At 43.9% G+C, this 23,462-nt stretch overlaps 1 protein-coding gene across 3 annotated transcripts in view; it reads right to left on the bottom strand.

The window, feature by feature from the left end:
- Positions 1-23,462, bottom strand: part of megf11 (multiple EGF-like-domains 11) — a 98,263-nt gene that overhangs the window by 21,153 nt on the left and 53,648 nt on the right. For all 3 annotated transcript variants that reach the window (XM_027027826.2, XM_035524987.1, XM_035524988.1), the window contains 8 exons: positions 14,600-14,846; positions 14,194-14,314; positions 13,577-13,713; positions 12,129-12,341; positions 8,788-8,962; positions 4,919-5,039; positions 3,629-3,792; positions 3,200-3,302 (listed from right to left, as the gene is read on the bottom strand). In XM_027027826.2, the coding sequence (XP_026883627.2) occupies positions 3,200-3,302; positions 3,629-3,792; positions 4,919-5,039; positions 8,788-8,962; positions 12,129-12,341; positions 13,577-13,713; positions 14,194-14,314; positions 14,600-14,846 (1,281 nt within the window). The remainder of the gene's footprint in view (positions 1-3,199; positions 3,303-3,628; positions 3,793-4,918; positions 5,040-8,787; positions 8,963-12,128; positions 12,342-13,576; positions 13,714-14,193; positions 14,315-14,599; positions 14,847-23,462) is intronic.

Raw genomic sequence — 23,462 nt, 5'->3', positions numbered from 1 at the left:
ACTGATGCTTTGAGGTTGAGCAACAAAGCCGTAAATGGCCCAGCTATCAAGACGGCCTGGCGTTCTGACCCTCAACCCCCTCTCCTTAGGAGTCATAAACTCATGGATGGGAAGGCAAAAAGCTTACCAGCCTGGGTATATTTCAAGAAACTGTGACCATAAATTTCATCAGACTCAGATTCTTACCAGAACAACTAACATTTCTAATTTTCAAATGATAATCAATAAGTAATGTATAGCTATTTGAATATAATCTCCAGATTGTGACATTTTCTCCTCTGTTGTCACATTCTATTCATTACTTGTTCCTTATTAATTTGCATTATTCACCAAGATTACTTCAATTGTTACACAATTGTTCAATTGTTTCCAGAAATCCTCTATGAACCGATTAGACAATATTTTAAAGTTTGTAAATTCTAGAAATTAGGAAAGTAATTAAATCGACAGTGCAATTGTTCTGCCCCTCCTAGGGTTTGTTTACAAACTTCACTCTAAGACCATGCCCTATGTCTTAACTCGCCTGGTTAAGCCTGGCGTTTCAATACACTGCCGGTAACAAACCCACTCTTACATAGACCAAGGCCTGTGTGGCTCTCCTTCGAGCCAGCTCTGAAGACCCAATCCCCCGGTCCAAGAATCCTGGTCCTTTCACCGTCATCAGCCTTCATAGCTTGTGCAGAGCCATGAGATGGTTTCAGGGAAACGAACTCTCTATGCGTGAGCCTTTCTGGCGATGTGATGTAGACTGAAATTCTCTCTCAGAGCCATCAGACGACTACAGGGAAACAGATCCTCCATTTGGAACCTCTCTCTCTATCCAAACGGCTTCAGTGGAACACAGGCATTTCCCTCCTACGTTACCAGCTTGGCATCAATAGTAACGTTATCGGTTATTAATCAAATGAGGCTAGTTACCTCTCTCCTCTCGTCTGCCTCCGCTGCACCACAGTTAGCCCAGTTTTCCCCTACACTGTGCCACAAAGGCTGGCCCTTCTTCACCTTTGTTTGGTTTCGGTATTGTTTGGTCCTTCTTGTTGTTCACTCCCAGAGGCTGGTTAAAACAGTTTCCTTTCTCTTTTGTTTGTTTGTTATCCTAATTAACTACCTCATCCTGCACAAATTATTTACGTTCAATTTCGTGGTTGCCTATTAGTATGGCTATTCTAGTGAACTTAATACTGCCGGTCATTCATAGACTTCTAGTCAGTGGTTGTTTGTTGTGCATGTTTTTAGACCTGTGCTTATTCAGTAAACATCCCCTGGTTATTGCGTCCGTGAGTTGAGAATTATATTCTAAGATTTAGTAGGCGAAAAATAATCACGTATCGAATTGCTGACTTTTACGAGTTGAGACTGAACTATTAAATATTAATAAATGAATTAAATTTAAAAACATTTTCCCTATTAATCAGGTTGCTGTCTCAATTAATTTTATCCGTTGTAATTTACAATCTATTAAAAGTATTAAAACCATGACACTCTCTGTCAGAGATACTCAAATATATAATAATGTAATATTATATCTTTATAATAATGGGACATAACACCACAAACAACAACACTAATAATAGAGCACTAATATAAAATCTCTGCTTCTAAAAGTGTGATGTGTTATGCTATGTGGCAAGGTGCAATGTCTCCACCACTGGCTGTGCAGTGACTTTAATTGTGAAAGCAGAAAGCAGAAGTGTTATGCGCATTGACTTGTACAGATTTAATTTTATCATGTAGAGAAATGACTATTTTATTGTGTTTGAGTGGAATGTTGATATTCAATACTGAAGAAAGTTTCTAATTACCTCAGGCGGAGGAATGGCGCTCCGGTCTTGACCTGGACACATCCCTTACGCCTCCTGTACTGATTACTACATCACGTCCCTAAACCTAACCCTATCTCCATCTGTTCCAATTACTACAACCACATCCCGACCCTAAACTTAATCTAACTCTACTGATTACTACATGTCAACTACACCCTTTACCTGCATATCACATCCACCCCACCTCTTACCCACGCTGCTCAAAGCAGCACGTGCAATGGCATACCTATGATGCTTCATGATTTATCTTATTATAACTACCTCATGATGCCTAATACCTCTCCTTTCCTATCCTCCTGCTGGAACCTCTTCCTTCAGTACAATTGAAAACACCAAAACGGGGACTCCATTCTCACGAAACGTCCCGAGTGTTCTTGGCGGCCCGTATGTCGCACGCCTTATGGCTCTTCGGACGCTCTGTCAGTCTCTCGGCTGCCATTTGCACCCTGGTGATTCCGTTATGCAGGGCAGATGGCTGAGGCAGGGGCAGGATTCAGAGCGTGAGATTCAGAGCGTGAGATTCAGAGAGCAACCACCGCCGTCAAGCAGCTAATGAAAAGCTGAATCCTTTCCCAGACTGGGGGGCCTGGGTGGAGTGAGATGCGGAGGCTCCGCTGGCATAACCTGTCCCATGCAGGCCAGTTGCCCCCCGCCCGGCACCAGGGCTCAGCTCGTCACTTCTCTCTGAACCTCCTGCTGTATCTCCCATGTCTGTGTTGCAGGAGGGTTTGGTGTGAATGCTGCTCTGTGCCTAACCATGTGGCTGTTGGTTGCTTCCTGTGCGATCACAGGGTAATTAAATGGTACGTTTAAATGAGCTAGTTATTATAAGTATTCAAAGAATGGCTGGAGGGGGAAACTAAAATGTACAAATGTTGCGATTAACTGCGACTAACTGATTACCAGTAGCATTCATATAGGAATGAAGAAATCTAGAGATGGAATATAAGAGATGGAATTGTAAAAGGTTGTTCTTTAAAAAGAACGTCAATATATATAACTACATCAAGAGTTGTAATGCATTCTATTATTTTTATATTAAATTATGTTTTAATTAATTCCCTGGGAACAAGTGTGAGGTTTAAAGTAAATGACAATGTGAAGGATTACCAGAGACTTAAGGAATTACAGCAATGTTCACCCAATGCATGTACACATAGTGTGCTTAATTATGTGTATTTCTGTTAAGGATACCACACACCTTATGGACACCCGAGAGGGAGGAACGTGCTCACACCTGTTGCACACGGGCAGGTTTGCTTTTCCCCAAAGTTCCATTAACTGTTGTGTATCTATTAAGCCTGTCAGGCTTAAGTACCATGTATGAGTGCTTACTGGTGTACTGTAATGTATCACCACAACAGGTTGTTGCTTACCTGTCCAACCTGCCGAACAATAGCAGTAGCCACTAACGGGGTCACATCCGTCGGCATGGTTACAATCGCAATGCTCCTGACACTCCAGCCCGTATGTGCCGCCCTGACACACACACGCATGCACACACACACAGACACACACACACACACACACACACACACACACACACACACACACACAAAAACATCAGCCTGGCAATGCACAGGATAATACTGGGTGTAGCCTCAGGCAGATAGAGAGTGAGTATAGCTGGCAAACACATGCACACACACACACACACACAAATGCAAACATCAGCCTGACAATGCACAGTGCTAGGACGATAATACTGGGTGTAGCCTCAGGCAAATAGAGAGTGAGTATAGTTGGCAAACACATGCGCGCACACACACACACACACACACACACACACACACACACATTCTTACTGGGCATGGAAGCTGGCAGCGATCGCCAGTCCAGCCTGGTGCACAGGTGCAGGATCCGTCCATCGGGTCGCAGGCTGCACCGTTTGCACACATGCAGGTCTGGTTGCAGCCTACACCCCATGTTCCACTGGAGCACAAGATGGAGCAGTCTACACCCTGCCAGCCTAACGAACAGACAGACAGGGTTAGGCATGGCACATTGGGAGAGGGATGCAGGGGCCCACTCAAAGGCAGTGCCTTTAGCCAGGCCTTTAATCACTCCTTACTCCACCTAGCCGGAGGAGAGAAGTTAAGAATATTAGTTGTCCTCAAACCCCACTCCCAGCTGCTGTGCAGGCTCCGTTCTCGGCTGGAGCCCAAACGAGACCTCTGTAATTGAACGCAATCAATAGGCAAGAGCACAGAAGGAAGGAGAGGGGGAGCGAGGTCACGTCTGATAAGGGAGTCGAAAGACTTAAGCCTCCTGCTATTGGCATTGTGCAGTGGTCAATGAGTGGAATATATGCATGCTTTAAGATTCTACATGAGAGAGAGAGAGATAGAGAGAGGGAGAGTAGAAGGGGATTAGAGAGAAAAAATAAGAATGAGAGAGGAAGAGAGAGAGAAATGAGGAAGGCCATGGAGAACACTAGCGTTCAGCGGGGTGGTGAATTATGAATGGAATGTAGATTAAAGGTGTCCTCTGTAATGAGCCAGCGTTCAGGCTGATGGGACTCGGGCTTGCTGGGGCACTGCTTCAGGGCACAGTTGGGCTCTGCTCCCCTCACCCTGAGCCGGCGCGCTTACACAACTCCAGCGGAGCAGTGGGTGTGCTCTCCTGACTGGGCTCAGACAGCTGTCACAAACTCAAATTTCAAATGCTTGCGCTTTTACGGGCCAAACTGGTCACTGTATGTGATTCAGTGAATGACAGTGTTTTGCAATAACATGCACCGAATGAAAGAGAAGTTAATACATGCCATGAGTGCAGTTCTAATGCGTTTGAAAGCCTGCAGGTACTATTGAGTAAACAGATTATGGTGAACATGTCAATAATACAGAATTTACAAATTGAGATGGCGAGTTCTGAAAACATCAATGGCTGTCTTAAAGTGAAGCAAGAACAGATTAATTGAGCATTGGTTAATCAATGATAATGATTTGGATAAAATAGCACATTGACTTGACTTCTACATTTCTTGTTGCAACTTTGGTTAGACTTATATAAACATTCACAATCTCAAGTATGAATATCAGACAGACTTGAAAAGTGTACGAGGAAAAAGGCAGAGAAAGAACAGGAGGCTGGACCTTCTTTGCAGATGCAGGAGCCATCGATGGGGGAACAGGGGGCCTGATTATGACAGTGGCAGGTGGAGGTGCAGTTAGTTCCATAAAATCCAAGAGGACAAGTCTGGGAGCAGTCATCTCCCTGAGAAGTGCACACACACACACACACACACACACACACACACACACACACACACACACAAACACATGCACACACACACACACACACACACACACACACACACACACACACACACACACACACAGACTCACACACACACACACACACACACACACACGCTCACACACACACAGACACACGCAAACACATGCACACAGACATGCACACACACGCAAACAGACATGCACACACACACACACACACACACACACACACACACGCTCACACACACAGACACACAGACATGCACACACACGCAAACAGACATGCACACACACACACACACACGCTCACACACACACAGACACACAGACATGCACACACACGCAAACAGACATGCACACACACACACACACACAAACACACACACACAGGTAAGACTGATAAGAGTAAGACATTAACTACTGCATGAGATAGAAATTGGGCAGGCTGGCACAAGATGAGACTATTGTAATCACTGTCAGGACACTGAAACATTTCTGCTATATATTCACACAAAACAGCATTGCTGAACCCGGCTGGTAGGGACATAATAGTTTGAACTAATAACAGCAGAACTAAAGTGACTTGTTTTGTCTTATTAGTATCAGACTCTCACAGAACCCTCACATTTCCAAATCCCCCCCCCCCCCCCCAAAAAAAACCCCTGCCACATACAACCTCTGTGTAAGAACCATACCAGAGGCTAATCTAAATGGTTATCCCTTCTGGGACTTAGAGGAAAGAGTGAGGAATTGGCCCCTTTCACCACCACTACAGACATGAGGGAGCAGAGGAGGCTTCAAGCCCTGCACCAGAGCCTGGCCTCCCTACGGTTTTAATGAGCACGCAGTCTGAGCGCACCAGCCCCCTCCCAGTCTCTAGCCCAGCCATTACCATCCGCCGACTGGTGACCGAGACTCACAGAGCTCATAAAGCCTCAGCCCCAACTGAGCTGGAGCCCGTACAATCTCTCTGCTTTAGCAGACTCCTCTCTCTGAGCCGGTCAGCACCAGCGCTTGCCTGTCTCATCCCTGCCTCTGACTGACAGCTGACACAATGATTTAGCCTCCCAATTAGCAGAGCAGTAGCAGGGTGCAGGGCGGCTCCAGCCTGGCTCTCACCACCGCTGGGGACTGGGCGTGCTCATTAGCATCTGGAACTAGGTTTCAGCAGAGAGCCTGCATGAGACATTCTACAGGGCGCTGGGGGCTGGAGGAGATACTCAAAACGCAGTCTCTCTCTCTCTCTCTCTCTCTCTCTCTCTCTCTCTCTCTCTCTCTCTGTCTCTGTCTTCTTCTATTGTTCTGTCTCTCGTTTGGTCTTTCTCCTCCAATCTCTTTCTTGCATGCTCCCACTTGTCACTGCTAGCTCTCTGCACTGTCGTTTACTCGACGTTCCTCAGCTGCACTGCACTCTTTGCCTCCTGTACGCCCCTGCTCCATCTGTGCACGTTTTCTCTCTCTCTTTCTCTGTCTTTCTCTTGCTCTCTGTCTCTCTCTCTCTCCTTGTTTCTATCTCTCTCTCTCTCGCCGCGTAGCCCACAGGAAACGCTTACATCTGCAAATTAATTTTTTATCAATCTACGTGTGGTTATCTTTGTTCTGCTCAAAAGTGACAACTTGCAGACTGCTAACGCTTGCAGTTCTCCCGCAGTTTTGTGGAGACATGAAGCTAGTTTGAGAGGTCCACCGCATGTGCAGCTGGGAAGCTCGCCAGCCTGACATCCACCTAATGCCGGCAATTTGCTGGTGAGTGATCTGGTGTTACAAGCTTCCCCCAGCCACAACGGAAATGCCTGTGAATGCACTAGGTTCAGATGCAGTGGACGGCTAACTAAGGAGCTTCTAACAGAGCATAAAGTCAGTCTGCTTTTTAGACGCTAGCTTTTATTTGTCAAGTCTTAAAATCTTATGGAGTACAGCTGCACAGGATGATGTTTCATTTACAGGAAATGCTTAAATTAATAAATGTAGCTCTGTAATTTTTTTTTTTTCATATCTTACATACAGGCTTAAATGAGTAATATAACAAAATGCAACAAAGAGGTACGGTATAGCGGACGCACTAAGATTATTATTTTCCTTCAAATAGTGATCCTGACTTTCTTTGTTGGCCTTTAGACAAAATGCTGAAAATGTGTGAAGACATGCGCTGGATTGAAACATTCAAGAGTGATTTATGTAAAGTGAAGTCCAAGGTTTGGTGGCAGTAACATGAAATCTGCCGTTATGAAGATGAAAAGAATCAGGCCGCAAAAAAATATGATACGATGTGATCTGATGTGGGGTTTCAAAGGTCTATCAGCACCATTTAAGTCCCTCATCCATACTCATTACTGTACCGGCAGCGTAGCAGTACAGAGAGCACCTTCCTGACCTCGAGACGTATCACTGCATAAGGACTCTAGAGGTAAGGGGGCTAAGGGCTGTTACAAGTCCATTATTCTTTCAGACCTGGCCACACTGCACAGGTCTATTGTCGGATCATCTTGTTGGGAAACGGAGCGTGATGTCCCCTTTCCATCGCACGGTGGCCGTCGCGCTCTCTTTGGCCAAATCTCCTGTAGCTGCATTTAATGGAACTGGCCCCAGGCTCCTTGAAGCCGGCATGCGGAGCAGGTGGGGGAGAGAAGCTCCAGCCTGTGCCTGCACGTGCCCCATCAAATCTCCAGAGTGGCTCTCTGAGCAGACGGCACGGCGGCTCCAGCCGAGGTAAGACTCCGCGGGGGTGCCTCGTCTGGCATTTCGAAGTGGCTGCATCGCTTCCATCTTCGGCGCTGGCGCAGTCTGCCTTGACCTCTCTTTCGCAGGACTTCCACCCGCTGTAGAAAGTATTTACAGTGGAAGCTGCGCACCAAGTCACTCTTTCTCTGACTTTCTTTCTTCTGCATCTTCTGGGAAATCAAAGGAGAATAAATTTGCTCCTTAAGAAGCTTCCAGTTGACAATAACAAAGCACGTAACAGTGAAAACCAGAGAGGAGGTCACTGGTTTATAACAGTAGAATTCTTCAGGCATGTCCACGCTTCTCCTTTCATGTCTTTGCCCTCACTGCTTATCAGAAATTAGCGGAGGCTGGATGATCCAGGACCTGTGCCGGTCACTTTGATTTATGCAACATGCTCCATATGACAGGCAATTTATAATGAATGTCAGAGGGAATGCTGACTGGAAAACAATGCCTATTTCAGAGTGCCTCTACCAGTCTCCCTTTCCTCTGTTTGGCACACTTTAACCCTGCTGTGTAACAGGGTACATCTATTACCAGATGCATTAAGCTCCCATTGCCTGCTGAGATTAAAGAGTCTCACCTTGTTCTCGGCCTCCCAGCGAGAGACTTCACGCAAGCGTGCGTGCCACTCTAAAGAGATTGTTTTCAAAGCGTGAAACATCTCTTGCTGAGGTACATTGACTATTGCCTCCAGTGAGATGACATGAAAATAACTTTGAAGAACACACTGTGTAAGATGGAAGAGGCTCTCAGTGCCAGATCTCCTGTACAATAAGCTATTCTTCACTCAAGTTATGATCGCCTCCACCCTCTCTACTAAAATCATTATTTATTTAACGCTTTTTAAAATCTGTAACAAAGAATCAGTCAAAAGACAAAGTTACTGTTTTTTGGGGGGAGCACTGTAATCTGCAGTAAAAGCTAATGTCAGGAAAGGAGTCATTTCAGAGTGTTTTCTTCATCAGAGTGCTGGGAATGCCAGCCCTGCGTGGACTCACGGTGAATCCAGGGGCACAGACGCATGCCCCGCTCACGCTGTGGCAGTCGGCCCCGTTGGCACAGTGGCATGGCAGGCTGCAGCCCTCGCCGTAGTAGCCTGGCGGGCAGGTCTCGTTGCAGTACAGACCGGTCCAGCCAGCCACGCAGGAGCACTCCCCCGACAGAGGGTGACAGCTGACGGAGGGGCAGAGACAGACAGAAAGGGATGAGGAGATGAAGAGAGAAGGCAACACAAACAATTCACAATGGACGAGTGAGAGGTAGGAGCGAAGGCCAGGAAGGAGTCCATCCATCCCACTGTTTGAGCGCTGTGGTCTGATGAATGGCTGCATCATTTCTCTCCTTCACACAGTAATGAGCTCTGCCGTGCCGGTGCCCAGTCTGCCCATATCAGGACATTAACACCGCATTAGCCGTGATCGTGGCTCAGAAATGAGGAATGAAGCTCAGGTCGCGATAAAGAGCGAGTGGCATGTTACCATTCTAAAGGTGCTCAAAATTTGACTTGCATGTTAAATTAACCCAATGGCTCGGAGGACGAAGCCCAGGGGTCACGCTATAATGCAATGAGTGAAGAGGGCCTTCACAGGGTAAGAGCTCAATAGTAACTTACTGCCATGCTGTTCAGATTAAAAAGTACAATGTGTAGGTTTTGCGAATAGATTATTTCTGGATTGCTGTAGTCTACTTAGTTTCATTTCATGGTCTTACAGTGCCTTTAAATGCACTGCTACTACATCATACAATCACACGTATGGTGTGCCAAAAAGCAGTTCCAGAGAACTGTTGCAGGTTTTGTCAATGTCATTTAAATAAGTCAGGTATTTTATAGTTAATGGCTGTCAAAAAAGATTTCAATATCTGAAGACTTGCATGAGATAATATGAATTAATGTAGCTAAAAACATTACCTTTAACTATCACAATGTTCAGTAATCTACCTTAATACTGCTCCATGCTGCACAAGACACAAGGACATATCCACCAAGTACAATTACCATTCATGCACACTATAAACAAAACGACTGGGTAGTGTAGAATACATACATTTGAGTGTATGGTGATATTAATTATAATCTTTGCTATCAATTATATCACTAGTCTCATACCTTGTAAACAGTTGCACTACACACTTCACTACACTACATAAACATAAAACACTACATAAACACAAAATACTACAGAGCATGGAAGACTTGAATACTGTGAGGTTTAGCATAAAAGACTACATAAACATATAATACTACAGAGCATGGAAGACTTGAATACTGTGAGATTTAGCAAAAACACTACAGAGCATGGAGGGCTTGAATACTGTGAGGTTTAGCATAAAACACTACATACACATAAAACACTACAGAGCATGGAAGACTTGAATACTGTGAGATTTAGCATAAAACACTACATACACATAAAACACTACAGAGCATGGAGGGCTTGAATACTGGGAGGTTTAGCATAAAACACTACATACACATAAAACACTACAAAGCATGGAGGGCTTGAATACTGTGAGGTTTAGCATAAAACACTACATACACATAAAACACTACGGAGCATGGAGGGCTTTAAAACTGTGAGGTTTAGCATAAAACACTACACACACAAAACACTACAGAACATGGAGGGCTTGAATACTGTGAGGTTTAGCATAAAACACTACATACACATAAAACACTACAGAGCATGGAGGGCTTGAATACTGTGAGATTTAGCATAAAACACTACATACACATAAAACACTACAGAGCATGGAGGGCTTGAATACTGTGAGGTTTAGCATAAAACACTACATACACATAAAACACTACAGAGCATGGAGGGCTTGAATACTGTGAGGTTTAGCATAAAACACTACATGCACATAAAACACTACAGAGCATGGAAGACTTGAATACTGTGAGGTTTAGCATAAAACACTACATACACATAAAACACTACAGAGCATGGAGGGCTTGAACACTGCCGCTTCCCCTCTATATGTGCGTGAGCAAGGGTGGAGCTTCCCATGACTCATTTCTTGTAGTCTACATTTATGTTAAAGGTTGCTGAGCTATACCACCAAACAGAGGTTTTTCCTGTAGTCCCACAACCCTTCAGTTTCATATTTTAGCTGCCCTAGCATGCCTGAAGCAGCTCTATCAGGGCTGGAGAATTAGCTGATGAAATAGACTGGGTGTGCATAGTGTAGGGAAATACTGAAACTGCACAAGGCAGGGGGTCCCCAGGGCTGAAGTTTAGAGTCTCTGTCATAAAACACACCAGTTACACAACTATTAATCACGTCCACCCACTGCTGCACAGTGTCATAACTATGACTATAAAAGATTATTCCATAATCCACAGTAATTGCCACGCATTGCAAGCATGTAGTTTGTGCTTAACACTGATGAAATCACCAAAGATCAGATCACGCTGGGGTTAGACATTATGCTGAATTTAGACGTGATCCTCACGTCTCTTATCAGTGTCTTATTTTTCAGTAAAACACCAACAGCTTGCTCTGCCTCGCCTCATTTACATGGAACTTCCATTTTGTTACAACTTCCTCCCCATCACCCCCCGCCCAGCCTTGCACAATATGAGATGCACAGGGCATGAAATTACAAAAACAAGCATTGTGAAGTAAGAAAAATACCACTAGGTTGTAGTGTTACCAATCTTTACAAACCCATAAAAACTGCACCCTGTGAATTCTACACTACAACCATGAAAGAATAATGCACACACAGACTGGAGGGCTGACTGGGACAATTATAACTCTGGCCAGCAACAAAAGGGCCTTAGATAATATATTCTAACTCTGCACTGCGCTACCTGTTTTACCTAATGAGATTTCCTCCTTAACGAGAGAGAATTAGTTGAGTCATGTGCTGTGGTGCATGGCTTAAACAAATACCTGTAGACACTGCAGATGAAGATGGACACAGTTTGATATCCATGGATTATAGTGTTATGCGATTAACATCTACTTGTCTATATTAGGGCTGCTCAATATGAACTGAAATGTTACATCATAATAATGCTATATACCGTGATTATAATACAACACAATATATAACAACACAGTAGTGAATCCTTCATGTGACACTGTTAAAAAAAGGCTTACATTATGAAATTAAATATGAAATTGATCAAAAAGCTGACCAAAAGGGGGATAAAACAAGATTTGTTAGAGGTCATATCTGCAAAGTTCAACCTTTTGTGATATCAATATCTTAAGGGCTGATATAAAAAAACAAACAAACTAGTTAACAATGTAAATGTAGTCTAATGCATATTTAGTTTCAGTGTTAACTGCATACATTGAGTATATTATTGGTGACGGTGCCTGTGCTTACCTGAGTGTATTTGTGGCATTACAGGGGCAGTACTTGTCACAGATGAGGCCGTATAGCCCTGGTGGGCAGAAGCGGTCCTGGCAGTGGGGTCCTTTAAAGCCCGTGTCACACAGGCACGCCCCGTTGATGTGGTAGCACTTGGCCCCGTTCTGACAGTCGCAGTTGCGTGCACACTGCGGGCCGTAGGTCCCGACAGGGCACTCCTCCTGGCACCTGCCACACCAGACACACTTTAGTGGGAGTGAAAGGGCCTGCCGAGCCATTTACATGCAGTGTCATTTCACACGTTTCCAGTCAGTGGCGGCGGAAGGCGAGGAGGCTGTCCGCCGAGCACGATGTGAGTCAGCCGTCTGCAGAGTCGACCAGAGCCGGAGGTCGTAAGTTGCTCTGAGCTGCTCTGGTGTTACATGGGTTCATCCAAGGCACCACGCCTCCTCCGGAGCAGATCAAGGTGAGGACGCTGTCATTAACTACACTGAATACAGTTAGGCTGGGGAGCATTCTCTGTGGAATACGAAAGTGACTTAAGCAGAGAGGACTTTTACAAGAAGTTAAATATACAGGCCTGGCAGAGTATCAATCTTGAGTGTCCAAAGAAGCCATTAGAAGACAGATAAATAGCTCAATTAAATTATAAAATGGACTAGTTATGTTTCATGTATAAATTACAGCGGCAGTGACTATATCAAGGAGATGAGTGTTATTGGGGAAGGGGTGGGGGATGTGGGGTGTCCTAACACAAGCTTCGATTGTTCCTGCTGGGTTAATTTACCTGTCACAGAGCAAATGAATGTGGGTAATTTTGCAAAATATTAAAGAAAAGGAAGGACTTGTCCTGGAAATGCTTTCTTCCTGTAGACAATCACTTTAGTAAGCTAATAAAGCCTCAGGATGTCAGGGGGAAATGAAGAGACCCACACATTGCAATTGACTCCTAATACAACTCCATTACTGGTAATTAATGGGCAGAACCTCTGCAGGCCAGTGCAGAGTCAAGAGTTGGGTTGTTAGACACAATGGGATCAGATTCAGATAAACCCATAGCCAGTGCAGGTAATATGCTCACAGGTTACAAAACAAACATTTTGACCTTGATTGGAAGACTGGCATCATGACAGAAAAGTTTGCTTCCATGATTACTATGCAATTTTATATATGACATTTTGTCATTGAGTTATTTGTACCAAAAAAAAATCCAATATGGAAATCATAGCTTTGTTAAAATGAAAGAACAATTTCAGTTGTCATTGAAAAGGACAAAGCAGTTTTGAGTCACACTCTGCACACTGACTGCAGCCATAAAGAGGAGAAATAAGGCCAGAGTGAGCTTTCCTGATGGGCTGATGGAGCAGTGATTATGTGCTTTCCTGACGGGCTGATGGAGTGGTGATTATGTGCTTTCCTGATGGGCTGATGGACCAGTGATTATGTGTTTCATTCCTGCGTACCTGCGGCCAGTGTATCCTGCCATGCACTCACACTGGCCTGTGATGTGGTCACATAGGCCACCGTTGCGACACGAGCAGTCCTTGCCACAGTTGATGCCATACTTGCCTAATGGGCAGGGCTGGGCACACACAGACCCCTGAGTAGAGGTAAAGACAGAGGAATGTGCGTGTGTGTGTGTATTTGTGTGTGTGTATGTGTTATGTGTGTGAGACAGAGAGGTATGAATGTGTGTGTGTGTGTGTGTGAGAGAGAGAGAGTGTTACAATGACAGATTCAATCACTACAGCTTTAACAGAAAGATAAGACATTATCAATGACGCTCAAACTTTGCATGTTTCACTGGTAATAATAAGCAGCAGCTGCTTTTAGGTTCTTTGCAGAGCTACGCTTTGCTCTCTCACCCATCGTATCCTCTTTCCACTCACTTACCCCCGTGTACAGCCCATAATTATCTCTCCCTTCCTTCTCCCTCTCCCTCACTCCATCTTACGTCATCCACCTCTCTCCTCCACTCTCCCTCCATCCTTTCTGCCCTCCTCCTCTCTGTCAGCCTTCTCCCTGCTGCTCCCCCCCCCTCTCCTGGAGCCCTCCTTTGCTCCTCCGCGCCGGGACTTACGCTCCATCCAGCCGGGCAGGAGCACTCTCCGGTGATGTGGTGACATGTCCCTCCGTTCTGGCACGGGCATCGCTGCTCGCACTGGGGCCCGTGGCTGCCCGATGGACAACGTTCTCCACAGCTGCCGCAGCGCAGGAACAAAGGGTTCAGACTCTGGGTGCCGTTGCGCTTGGTTGCAGCATTACAGTATAAAATTTCAAGAGCTGTTTTTTTTTTTTTTTTTTTTTTTTTTCCCACCCATGGATGAGCCGTTGTCTTGATTTAAAAGAGTAAAAAAAATTAGCTTGAAAAAAAAAGAAAGAACGGTCCTTTAACTTCTCGGTTTATCGAAAAGAACCGGACCACTGGTAGTGGTATTATGCCGTGCATTCACATATACATCAATCACCTTCAAAAGCCTACTTACACAGCGCCCATATATCCTGGGGCGCAGATGCATTCCCCAGTCTCGTGGTGGCAGGTGGCACCGTTGAGACACTGGCACTGAAGCTGGCAGCCCTTGCCGTAATAGCCGGGCTCGCAGGGATCCTCACAGCGCCAGCCCTGGTAGCCGTCCGTGCAGACGCAGGCGCCCGTGATGGGGTTACACAGGGCTCCGTTCTGGCACTGACAGCGACTGCTGCAGTGGGGGCCCCAGTAGTCGCTCTCACAGCCTGGGAGGTGAAGGGGGAGAGAAGCCATACACGTCAGGTAGACCGCCAAATGCAGCGCTGATTTATACGGACCGTTGAGAACAGAATTTATATGGAGAGGCAGGCTTTCATTCTCTTTTATTATAACGACTTAGTCAAGAGGCAAGAGGTCAGCGAATCAGCGGGAAGATAAGTACTGCACAGCAAGGTTACAGCACAGGGCAAAATACTAAACACGACACAGAATTTCATAGATATAAATAAAAGGCGCTAGTCGGTGGGGTGGGGGGGGGAGGCGATGGGGCCTGGAGCACCTGCCCCTTTGCTTCTGGACGTCCGCAGTGCCCTTTTGGAAAATTAATTAATTACCTATTTTATTTATTTTTAATTGTTGCCTGGAGCCTTCATCGTGAATAAAAATGGCCTGGATTGCTGTCTGTAAGTTTACATCATGTGACCTGCTAATATTCTGCAGCTGCAAACCCAGTCCCAAATGATGCACACGTGGTCATGCAATCCACAAACACACAAGCCTGTGAGAATGGCGGGGCTGTAGCATGTCCTATTTCTCACTTTTGTTACCAAAGGGGTGCTCATGAGCACCCTCTATGTGCTCTTATTGTGACCTACAATAACGGCCGCGTGCTCAGAAGCAGACCATTACCCAAAATTCCCAAATGCATTTCCCCATCCTGAATGCACTCCTAAGGACCCTTTAGTAGTGATGACATCCGTCTGACATAAAATGCACCCTAGTTGCTGCTAATCCCTGCCAGTTTATGGGCAACCCAAATATACATCCCCTCACTTCCAGTTGGGAATTGGCCAGCTCCATTAGCAATTTAGCTCCTAGTTAGCAAGTTATCTAGGTTAGCAAGTTTTTGATATGTATTTATGAATATTTAAAGCTCATAAAATTGAAGAAATAAAAGCACATACACAGCTACCTCAGCGTTTAGATGTTCCGCCCATTATTGTTGATTGACGGCTTTAATATAGTATGATTCATCCACTAGAATCACAAATATCAAGACTGGAAAACCAAGGGAAATGCTTTCAGGATGGGGGAATGTATTTGGGCACCACAGCACAAGCTGCTAACTTCTGAGCAGACTATTAAGGGAATAGTTCGGATTACTCTAAAGAATCTGTCGTCCCTTTTATGGCTAAAGGCTATAGTGGGCCTATATCCCCTGACGAAACTGTAAGAGCTTAAAAAATAAATCAAATTATGGTATTACCTCTGAGCTCAAGGCTTTTGAGGGAATGTTGGCTCCTTTTTTGATAGAGATATTCAGAGAAAGTACAGAAAAGGAGTCTCTTCTACCTACTAGGACAAATAATGACCGTCTCTTGTTAGATAATTGGCACCCCATAGCACTACTAAATAATGATTATAACATGATACTCTTACTCTTTGCTAAAATAATCTAGGAAGTTTTAAATTTAGTCACAGATAAAACACAGGTAGGGTTTGCAAAAAAAAAAAAAAGAAGACATTTAGCAAATAATATTAGGCTTGTACTGGACTTACTGGACTATAGTGTGACTTTTTAAAAAATAATAATAGTTTAATTCTCTTTTTTACATTTTCATAAAGTGTAGGATTGAGGTGGACCTAATTTCAATCTCAGCACATTTAGAAAATTTGGTTTGTAACCTGTCCTGTAAATTGATTAAAACCTTGTGTAAAAATGGCAGTAGTTCAATTAAATATAAATATAGTATGTCCCCATGCTTAGCCTTTAGCCCAGTACTCCCTAGCTCTTTTGCTTAAGTCTCTCAAGTCTGTGATACTCACATCACTAATAGTAACCTGCGGGGGACCATGGCGGAAGACCGAAAACTCATGGAAGATGTCGACCTCTTCGTAAAGAGCTTATTAACACTTTCCCCAAAGCTTCTGGCCTGTGTTTAATCAAATGTGAATTGAAGTCTCATGTACATTCTCCTCCATATGGAACGTTAAGGATCAAGTTAAATATTTAGGAATACACATAGTAAAGATAGTAAAAGGGAAAAGATACTCTTCCAACCTTGTGTGGCTTATTGATAAAAGAAGAAAATCTTTGTAAATCTTTTCATTTTCTTTGTATTTTGATGAATCCTTGGCAAAAAAATATGCTATCGAATTTCATTTGGAGGAATAAAATTAATTTTATTTAAAATCCATCAGTTTCTGAACAATTCTAACTCTATTTGTTATGCTATTCCTTCCTATATCTGTTCTAAAGTAGCTGGTTTTAGAGCTCTCAGTCTGCAATTTCATTTTCAAAATCCCATCCCAAGTTATCAAATTATCACCAGCAAATGCTACTTTCATGGTTTCTCATTTTAAACCAATTTTCCCTTAATACATATCTCATATAGGAATATTATTACATAACATACAGGAATATTATTTACAAAAATAAATATTTATTCTTTAAAACCTGCTTTAAAAATAATGTGTTTGGTCTTTATAATAACTTTATAACTATATAATAACTCAGAATATTTTACAGCATACAGCTGTAAGTCCATAAGAGAATTTGATTGTCTTTGACACCATCCCTACAGGAGCTGCCATGCTGTTGAGTTCTGATCTCTCATCTCCTGTTACTCTACTTTCAGATCCCTGTGATCTCTGAGCTATGGGAAAAGGATGATTCTCTGTCTACCATTCCAATAATAGGAAAACTAGAACACTTGTCCAACAGGACATAGCCTCTTCACCACATCTTATTGGAATGGTATGATGCAAAACATACTTTAAGAGAAGTCACTTTTAGATTACTTCATAGATTCTACCCATCTGAAATCTGCATGGCTGGATTTGTAAAGGATTCAGATTCCCGCTGAAGTTTTTGTGCAGCAAATCCTGAATCTTTTGTTCATTTGTTCTGCTCCTGTTCTCATGCCCTTTCTTGTCTGATGTGTTTAATTTTAACCAAACTCATATGCACAGCATATATATTTTCTTATATATAGCATATATATTTGACTTTTTCTTTGGTGCTTTTAGCTGTAAAAGGGAACATAAAAAATATTTTATAGTTAATCAATATTTTGTAAGTTGAATGACATGAAAAGTTACTTACAGACAATCAGACACTCTAAAAATGCTAAAGCTATAAAAACTGTGGGTTTGTTTAATACTTTTGTTACCAACCTAAACTAATATGTGCCTTTGTGTGTTTGTGTGCCCTCTTCTTGTGATTGTTTTGTGTAAAACAAGAATAAAGAACATGTAATTTTCTGGTTCAGTGTTTGATTATCAAGGTAAAAATGCTACGCAACTAAAACCAGAAACTGCACAAAAAAAACAACAACCCAACACAACCTTCATTTTTGCTGTGAATAGCAATGTAGAAATGGATGAGTTTAAAAACATTCAACAGATTCTTGAGCGCATGTACATTGTCTGTGTTAAACTTGAACATCTGATTATCCCCTAGAGTAGTTTAGCAGGTTATGTTCTGCCCTAATTTCTTTAACTATGAGCTCCTGCCCCTCTAATGATCTTCACATGGCCCTGATCTAAATCTCAACCCTTCACGGGCACAGCTCCTCACTATACCTAAACTGTGCTCACTAGCGCCCCCTGCCTGAAAACTCAGATCGACTAACAAACGATACCTGGCTTGAAGGCAAATCATAATTGATAAGGCCAGCTTTAATTGTTTTCACAAGGTCAATGATGATTTTAATGTTTACAAACTGCAAACTGCACTTGTAGTTGTTAAATAGCTCCTGTCCATCGCTCCTGTTAAATCGCTCCTGTGCTGGCCAAATGCCTTTGTTTCTTGTTTCTTTGTCTAGGTAGCATTTAAATTGTATTGTCTATACATTTTGTAAAGCAGTGAAAAAGAAACAGATATAAGTGTGACTGTAACAGAACCTGTATGGAAGCCATAGCACAGGGCCTGGGGTGGTAGAAAAATGCACAAGGTTTGCTAAATAAAGTACAAATATGGAATCTTCATGGTTAGCAGATGCTCAGAGGACTGAATCCCTGCAGTGTCCTGAGGCAGCCTGACCCACAGGCCAGCATTGTGTGGAATGCATCACCTACCCCTGCCACTGTTGCTCTGAGCAATGACATAAGGAGATATTAAGCAATACCTGAAAGGTTCTGCTGAGATAAATCTGGACACATATGTGAGTTGGGATGATATGGATCTGAGGGAAAGTGTGTAAAAAGAAACGGATACAGATCAGCTCTGAGGGTGGTTTGCATGAGGTTGTAGCAATAGCCTTAATGTCTGCTTCAGCAGAGGTGCTAGACGTTAGGTTCATCTATTAAACTTTGGTTAAAATAGGCCTATCGACTAGTTCGACGTTATTACATATGACTTATGTGGAAGAAATTTTCAAAAGGCATTGCATCAGAAACTCAACAATCTAGAATTATTTTACATGATGAAATGACGCAGACAAATGATGCTGAATTAATGCAGAATTAATGCAGATCCAACAATTGTTAAAAATCGACATGCTGTGAGAGAGTTGCTGTTATGCAAGGCACCACAGCCAAGATCAACTAGGCAGCTCAGAGGAACTGAGGGTCTGGCTCCCCCTAAGCCTCATCACACTAAGTTCATTGTTCAGTGGAAGAGAGACTATCACACTGAACGCTCTCTCACATTTAAGACAGTCTTAACACTACAGTGCTCTTGGGAAACAGGTCCCTGGTCAGTTACAGGATGAGCAGCTTTTGAATATGCAGAGGTATCTTGAGTTGTTAAGACTGTTTGTTAACACATTGGTCTTGCCTAGATGGTTCAGCAGTGTTTTTGGTTTTGTAGGGTTAGGAAATAAATGATTTAACAGGGGGTTATTGCAGAGTCAGCATCAAGGGCCAAAGTTCTGGTTGACCTTTGAACTTCCAAAGGAAATGCTGGACTCAGTTGGACAGTTTGTATAGGGGAATGTGGATTGTATAGGGAGTGCAATTTACAAAGAGGAAAAGAATATTGACTGCTACTAATAAGTACTTATACCTAGAGGAAGGTCACTAAAGTCACCTTGAAAGGAGTTTGTACAAATACCAAACTGTCACTGATTGTTAAAGACCAACAACAGGGAATTTAAAAGTTGTTGCCTTTTGTATAATCCACTGACTGGTTAATGAACATGCTGACATTCTCCACCCCTTACATTTAAATAGTGTTTCAGAGGCAAGAAATCAATTGACCAACAAGACAGAGGCTTGTTAATCCTGAACAACGAGTTGTGAATGGGAGGTCTCTGTCCTGGAACTGGCAGAGTACAGGATTTGTGAAAACAGAGAATTTTATTGTCAGACATGATGAAAAATTTGGATTTGTTGAATTCTTTATCGATGTGAGTGAATCCCATTGAAAGTGCAGTGGGTGGAGCTTATACTAGATTGTCTAAATTAATACCATTAAGAGGGAAATCTCTAAAACAAATCTCATCGATAAGGTAACGTCTCCAATGTGAGAGCAGTGCGGAGAATGGCCTTGCCACTCTGCCGCTTTATAAAGTGCTGGAGAGAATAAATGCCTTGCTGCATCTGGAAGTGATTGCAGCGATTGAGAAAGTCTCATGTCTCTCATTCTCCCCCGGCAGACGAGCCAATAAAAAAACGCCAGCATGTGGCATGAGCTGCAGGCTCAGGGAATATTCATGTATCGACTCCGGCACTGGCCCTGATAAATGTTAACGGATTTGGGGATTGGTGTACCTGTGTTTTCTTGGCCAAGATGAGAGGCCAGTGTTCTAAAATGAATAAGGTCTTAATGAAACCTCTTGGCAGCGGTGCTTGGTCTCTGTGCCAGCCAAACATGAGGCTGATGATCAGCAGTCAGTAAAGAAGGCAAGGTGCTGCCAGACAGGGGCCGGGGAGCGAGTCACCCAGCACAATGACAGCGCCTTCTTAGGCGCGGGAGGAGAGCACTGTATTAAGTGGCCCAGAAGGGGCAGGCAAGCATATTATTGATTTGAGCAAATCGGGTATGGATGTGTTCCCGCCAAGGCTGTGCTCTCGTGCCACACAAATGGCCAGGGCACTTTGGAACCGCAGAGCTGGCGGGTGGTCGTGGGAGACAGATGAGTGGTTCACCGCTCGCACCACTCACAGCCAATCACAGCCAATCACCAGCCCCCCATCCCCCGCCCCAACCCAACCCGCCCCTCAGCTCTCCCGTGCCGATGAGCCTGAGAAAGCAGACAAACACAGCACGCACTGAACCGCCCCGCCCCTGACCCCACACCTCGTCAACTCTCCATCAGACCAAGGTGAGAGCCTCGCTTCTGCCCGCCCCTCACACCGAGGTGTCGCACAGTGCAAACCGCCCCCCCCCCCCCCCCCCCCCCCGCCCCTATCATCACTACTTGCCCACACACCGCTGCTGCCTCAGGACTGTCTGGGCTGCTCATTTACAATGGTGCTAAATTACTCTGGGGGAGACAAATGAAGAGAGAAATGTAGTTTTAGAGTTAAATGTACAGATTTTTTTCCCCCCTCAGGCTCCCAGGAGCTTCCCAAAATGTTGCCATCAGAGAAGGTAAAGCTGTCCTTTCTCCCTGCTGAGCGGCTTCTCAGCACACCCCCGGCTAAAGCCCATTATCCCGTCGCCTCTCGCTGCACCAAGGCTCCTGTGGACACGCTGGCTCTCACTGTGGGCCTCTGACAGCATTCGGTAGAGATTGAGGAGTCAGGGTTCATGCTGCACTACAGGCAAGGCTGCAAAAACATACGCTACATCCATCAAGTATGGAAGCATGCTGTGATACTATAGACAAAGAATAACTGGACGGAACCTTATTATGCAACCTGAGCGATGATGGAATACATACTTTAAGACTTTGTCCCAAGGTTTTAGATGAGAGAGGACAGCTGGTTTCCTGTGGGATTCACAGTGAGAAAAGCATGTTTGTACCAGTGAAACAGGACTTGTACGAAGGCTTGGAAAACCATATTAACTGCATTCCTATCTGAAACGTCATGAACGGATGCTCCTAATACACTTGGATTAAAATCAGTTTAAGATTTGCTTAGTTGAAACCCATTTGTTTCATGTTGATAAACACATTACTGTCTATTATCTATTGAAAACAAGCATGCTTGTTTTGACCAAGTTGATGAGTGTCACTTGCAAACCTTTGGCTTGTAGTCTGTGTTCATCCCCACCTTCCAAGTGTGTAAAAATCTTTCACAAAGACGAACGCCAAACCGAAGGACTAAGGATGAAGAAGAGGATAAAGGTGTCCCCTTGTGGGGCGTAGAATGTGTGGGTTCATGTTTGAGTGAGTGTGCATGCTTGACCAGAGGAGATGCCTAGACCTCCACTGCAACCCCCATTAGCAGGACCATGTATTGCACTAACCAGCTAATCAGCGGGGATGTAACCCACGCCCTTCTCCTCAACAAACTTAGGGGCTCGGAGCAGTCGTTCTGAGCCTTGGATGTGAGGCTGTGTACTGTAGTGCTATAAGCGTGGACATCCAGAGGTTTGATTCAATCAGAGGGATGTGAGAGAGCTCCATTAAGAGCCACATGTAGCACAGCACTGGGAGAAGAGAGGCTCAGATCTGTAATGTTAGGGTTTGACATTCTCCGTCTACAGTGGATGTGCTCAGGCCTAGTGTCTGCAGCCACAATACCCACAACCTGCTCAGACATGGACCTGATATGCACGCGTTCAAGGGCGTCAAGTAAATATTGTTGGCTGTAATATTTCAAGAGCATTAGGAGGTAAAGATGAATAACTTGAAATCTACCAGGAATGAATACCAAGTATGTTTCTTCTCTTGATATATTACCAAGATAAGATCAGTGAAACAACCGAAGGCTTTTAAAACATGAGCAGTGTGTTTCTGGTTTCAGCTGGACTGCTATGTCCTTTTCTCCTCATCTATTTATTTACTTGCACGTATGCTGTAAAATAGGTTGAGTGCATCTTAATAGAATGATACACATATTTGTAGGACTAATTATTTATATGCTGAGGTCAGTCTGCTCAAATCAGTATGAGCTCAGATCAAGCATCTAAAGAAAGTGAATACAAAGAGAATCCAACTGGTGAAATACTGTCTCAATAGCTATATGAGGACCAGAAGTGCCTGGACCTGAAAGAAAGCATAGCAAGAGGGATTGATTGCTCTACTGTATCTCTATCAAAGCACAAAGTGTCTCTGGGGCCAATTACGGCCTTGCTGAACACAGTCACACACTCTTCTCTTTTAATTAAAGCTCCTTGTGATAGAAAGGCACTCTCTAATCAACCAGTTCACCAAAACTTCAGCTCTGTTCATAATGGCTATACGATGTGGCAAATTAGCCTCCAGTGAAAGGATGGCTCCAGGTTTTGACAGAATCTGTGCATTCCTGCATGACTCAGTGTGCCTGTCAGAGAGAAACCACCTCGGTAAGTCAGCCTCTAGGTGTTGAGGAGACAGAGGCAGTGAAAGTGTGGCTTCATCACTTTGCCTTACTGAAACTATAGGACTGCACGTCAAAGTGAGTTCGATTCTTGGTTTAACGCCCGGAAGGGAAAATCCTCAAAGCACTTATACCAGACAACGCACATATATGAACTTGATGTCATATTTATTACTCTGTGAGGTTCACATGATGCAACTACAGCTAATAAATTAATATGGCATCTCACACAGTGCTTTTTTACAGTT

The sequence above is a fragment of the Electrophorus electricus genome, chromosome 4 (assembly GCF_013358815.1).
Source record: "Electrophorus electricus isolate fEleEle1 chromosome 4, fEleEle1.pri, whole genome shotgun sequence".
Lineage (NCBI taxonomy): Eukaryota > Metazoa > Chordata > Actinopteri > Gymnotiformes > Gymnotidae > Electrophorus > Electrophorus electricus.
Note: the sequence above shows the minus strand (reverse complement) of the source record. Positions and strands in the feature narration are given on the sequence as shown.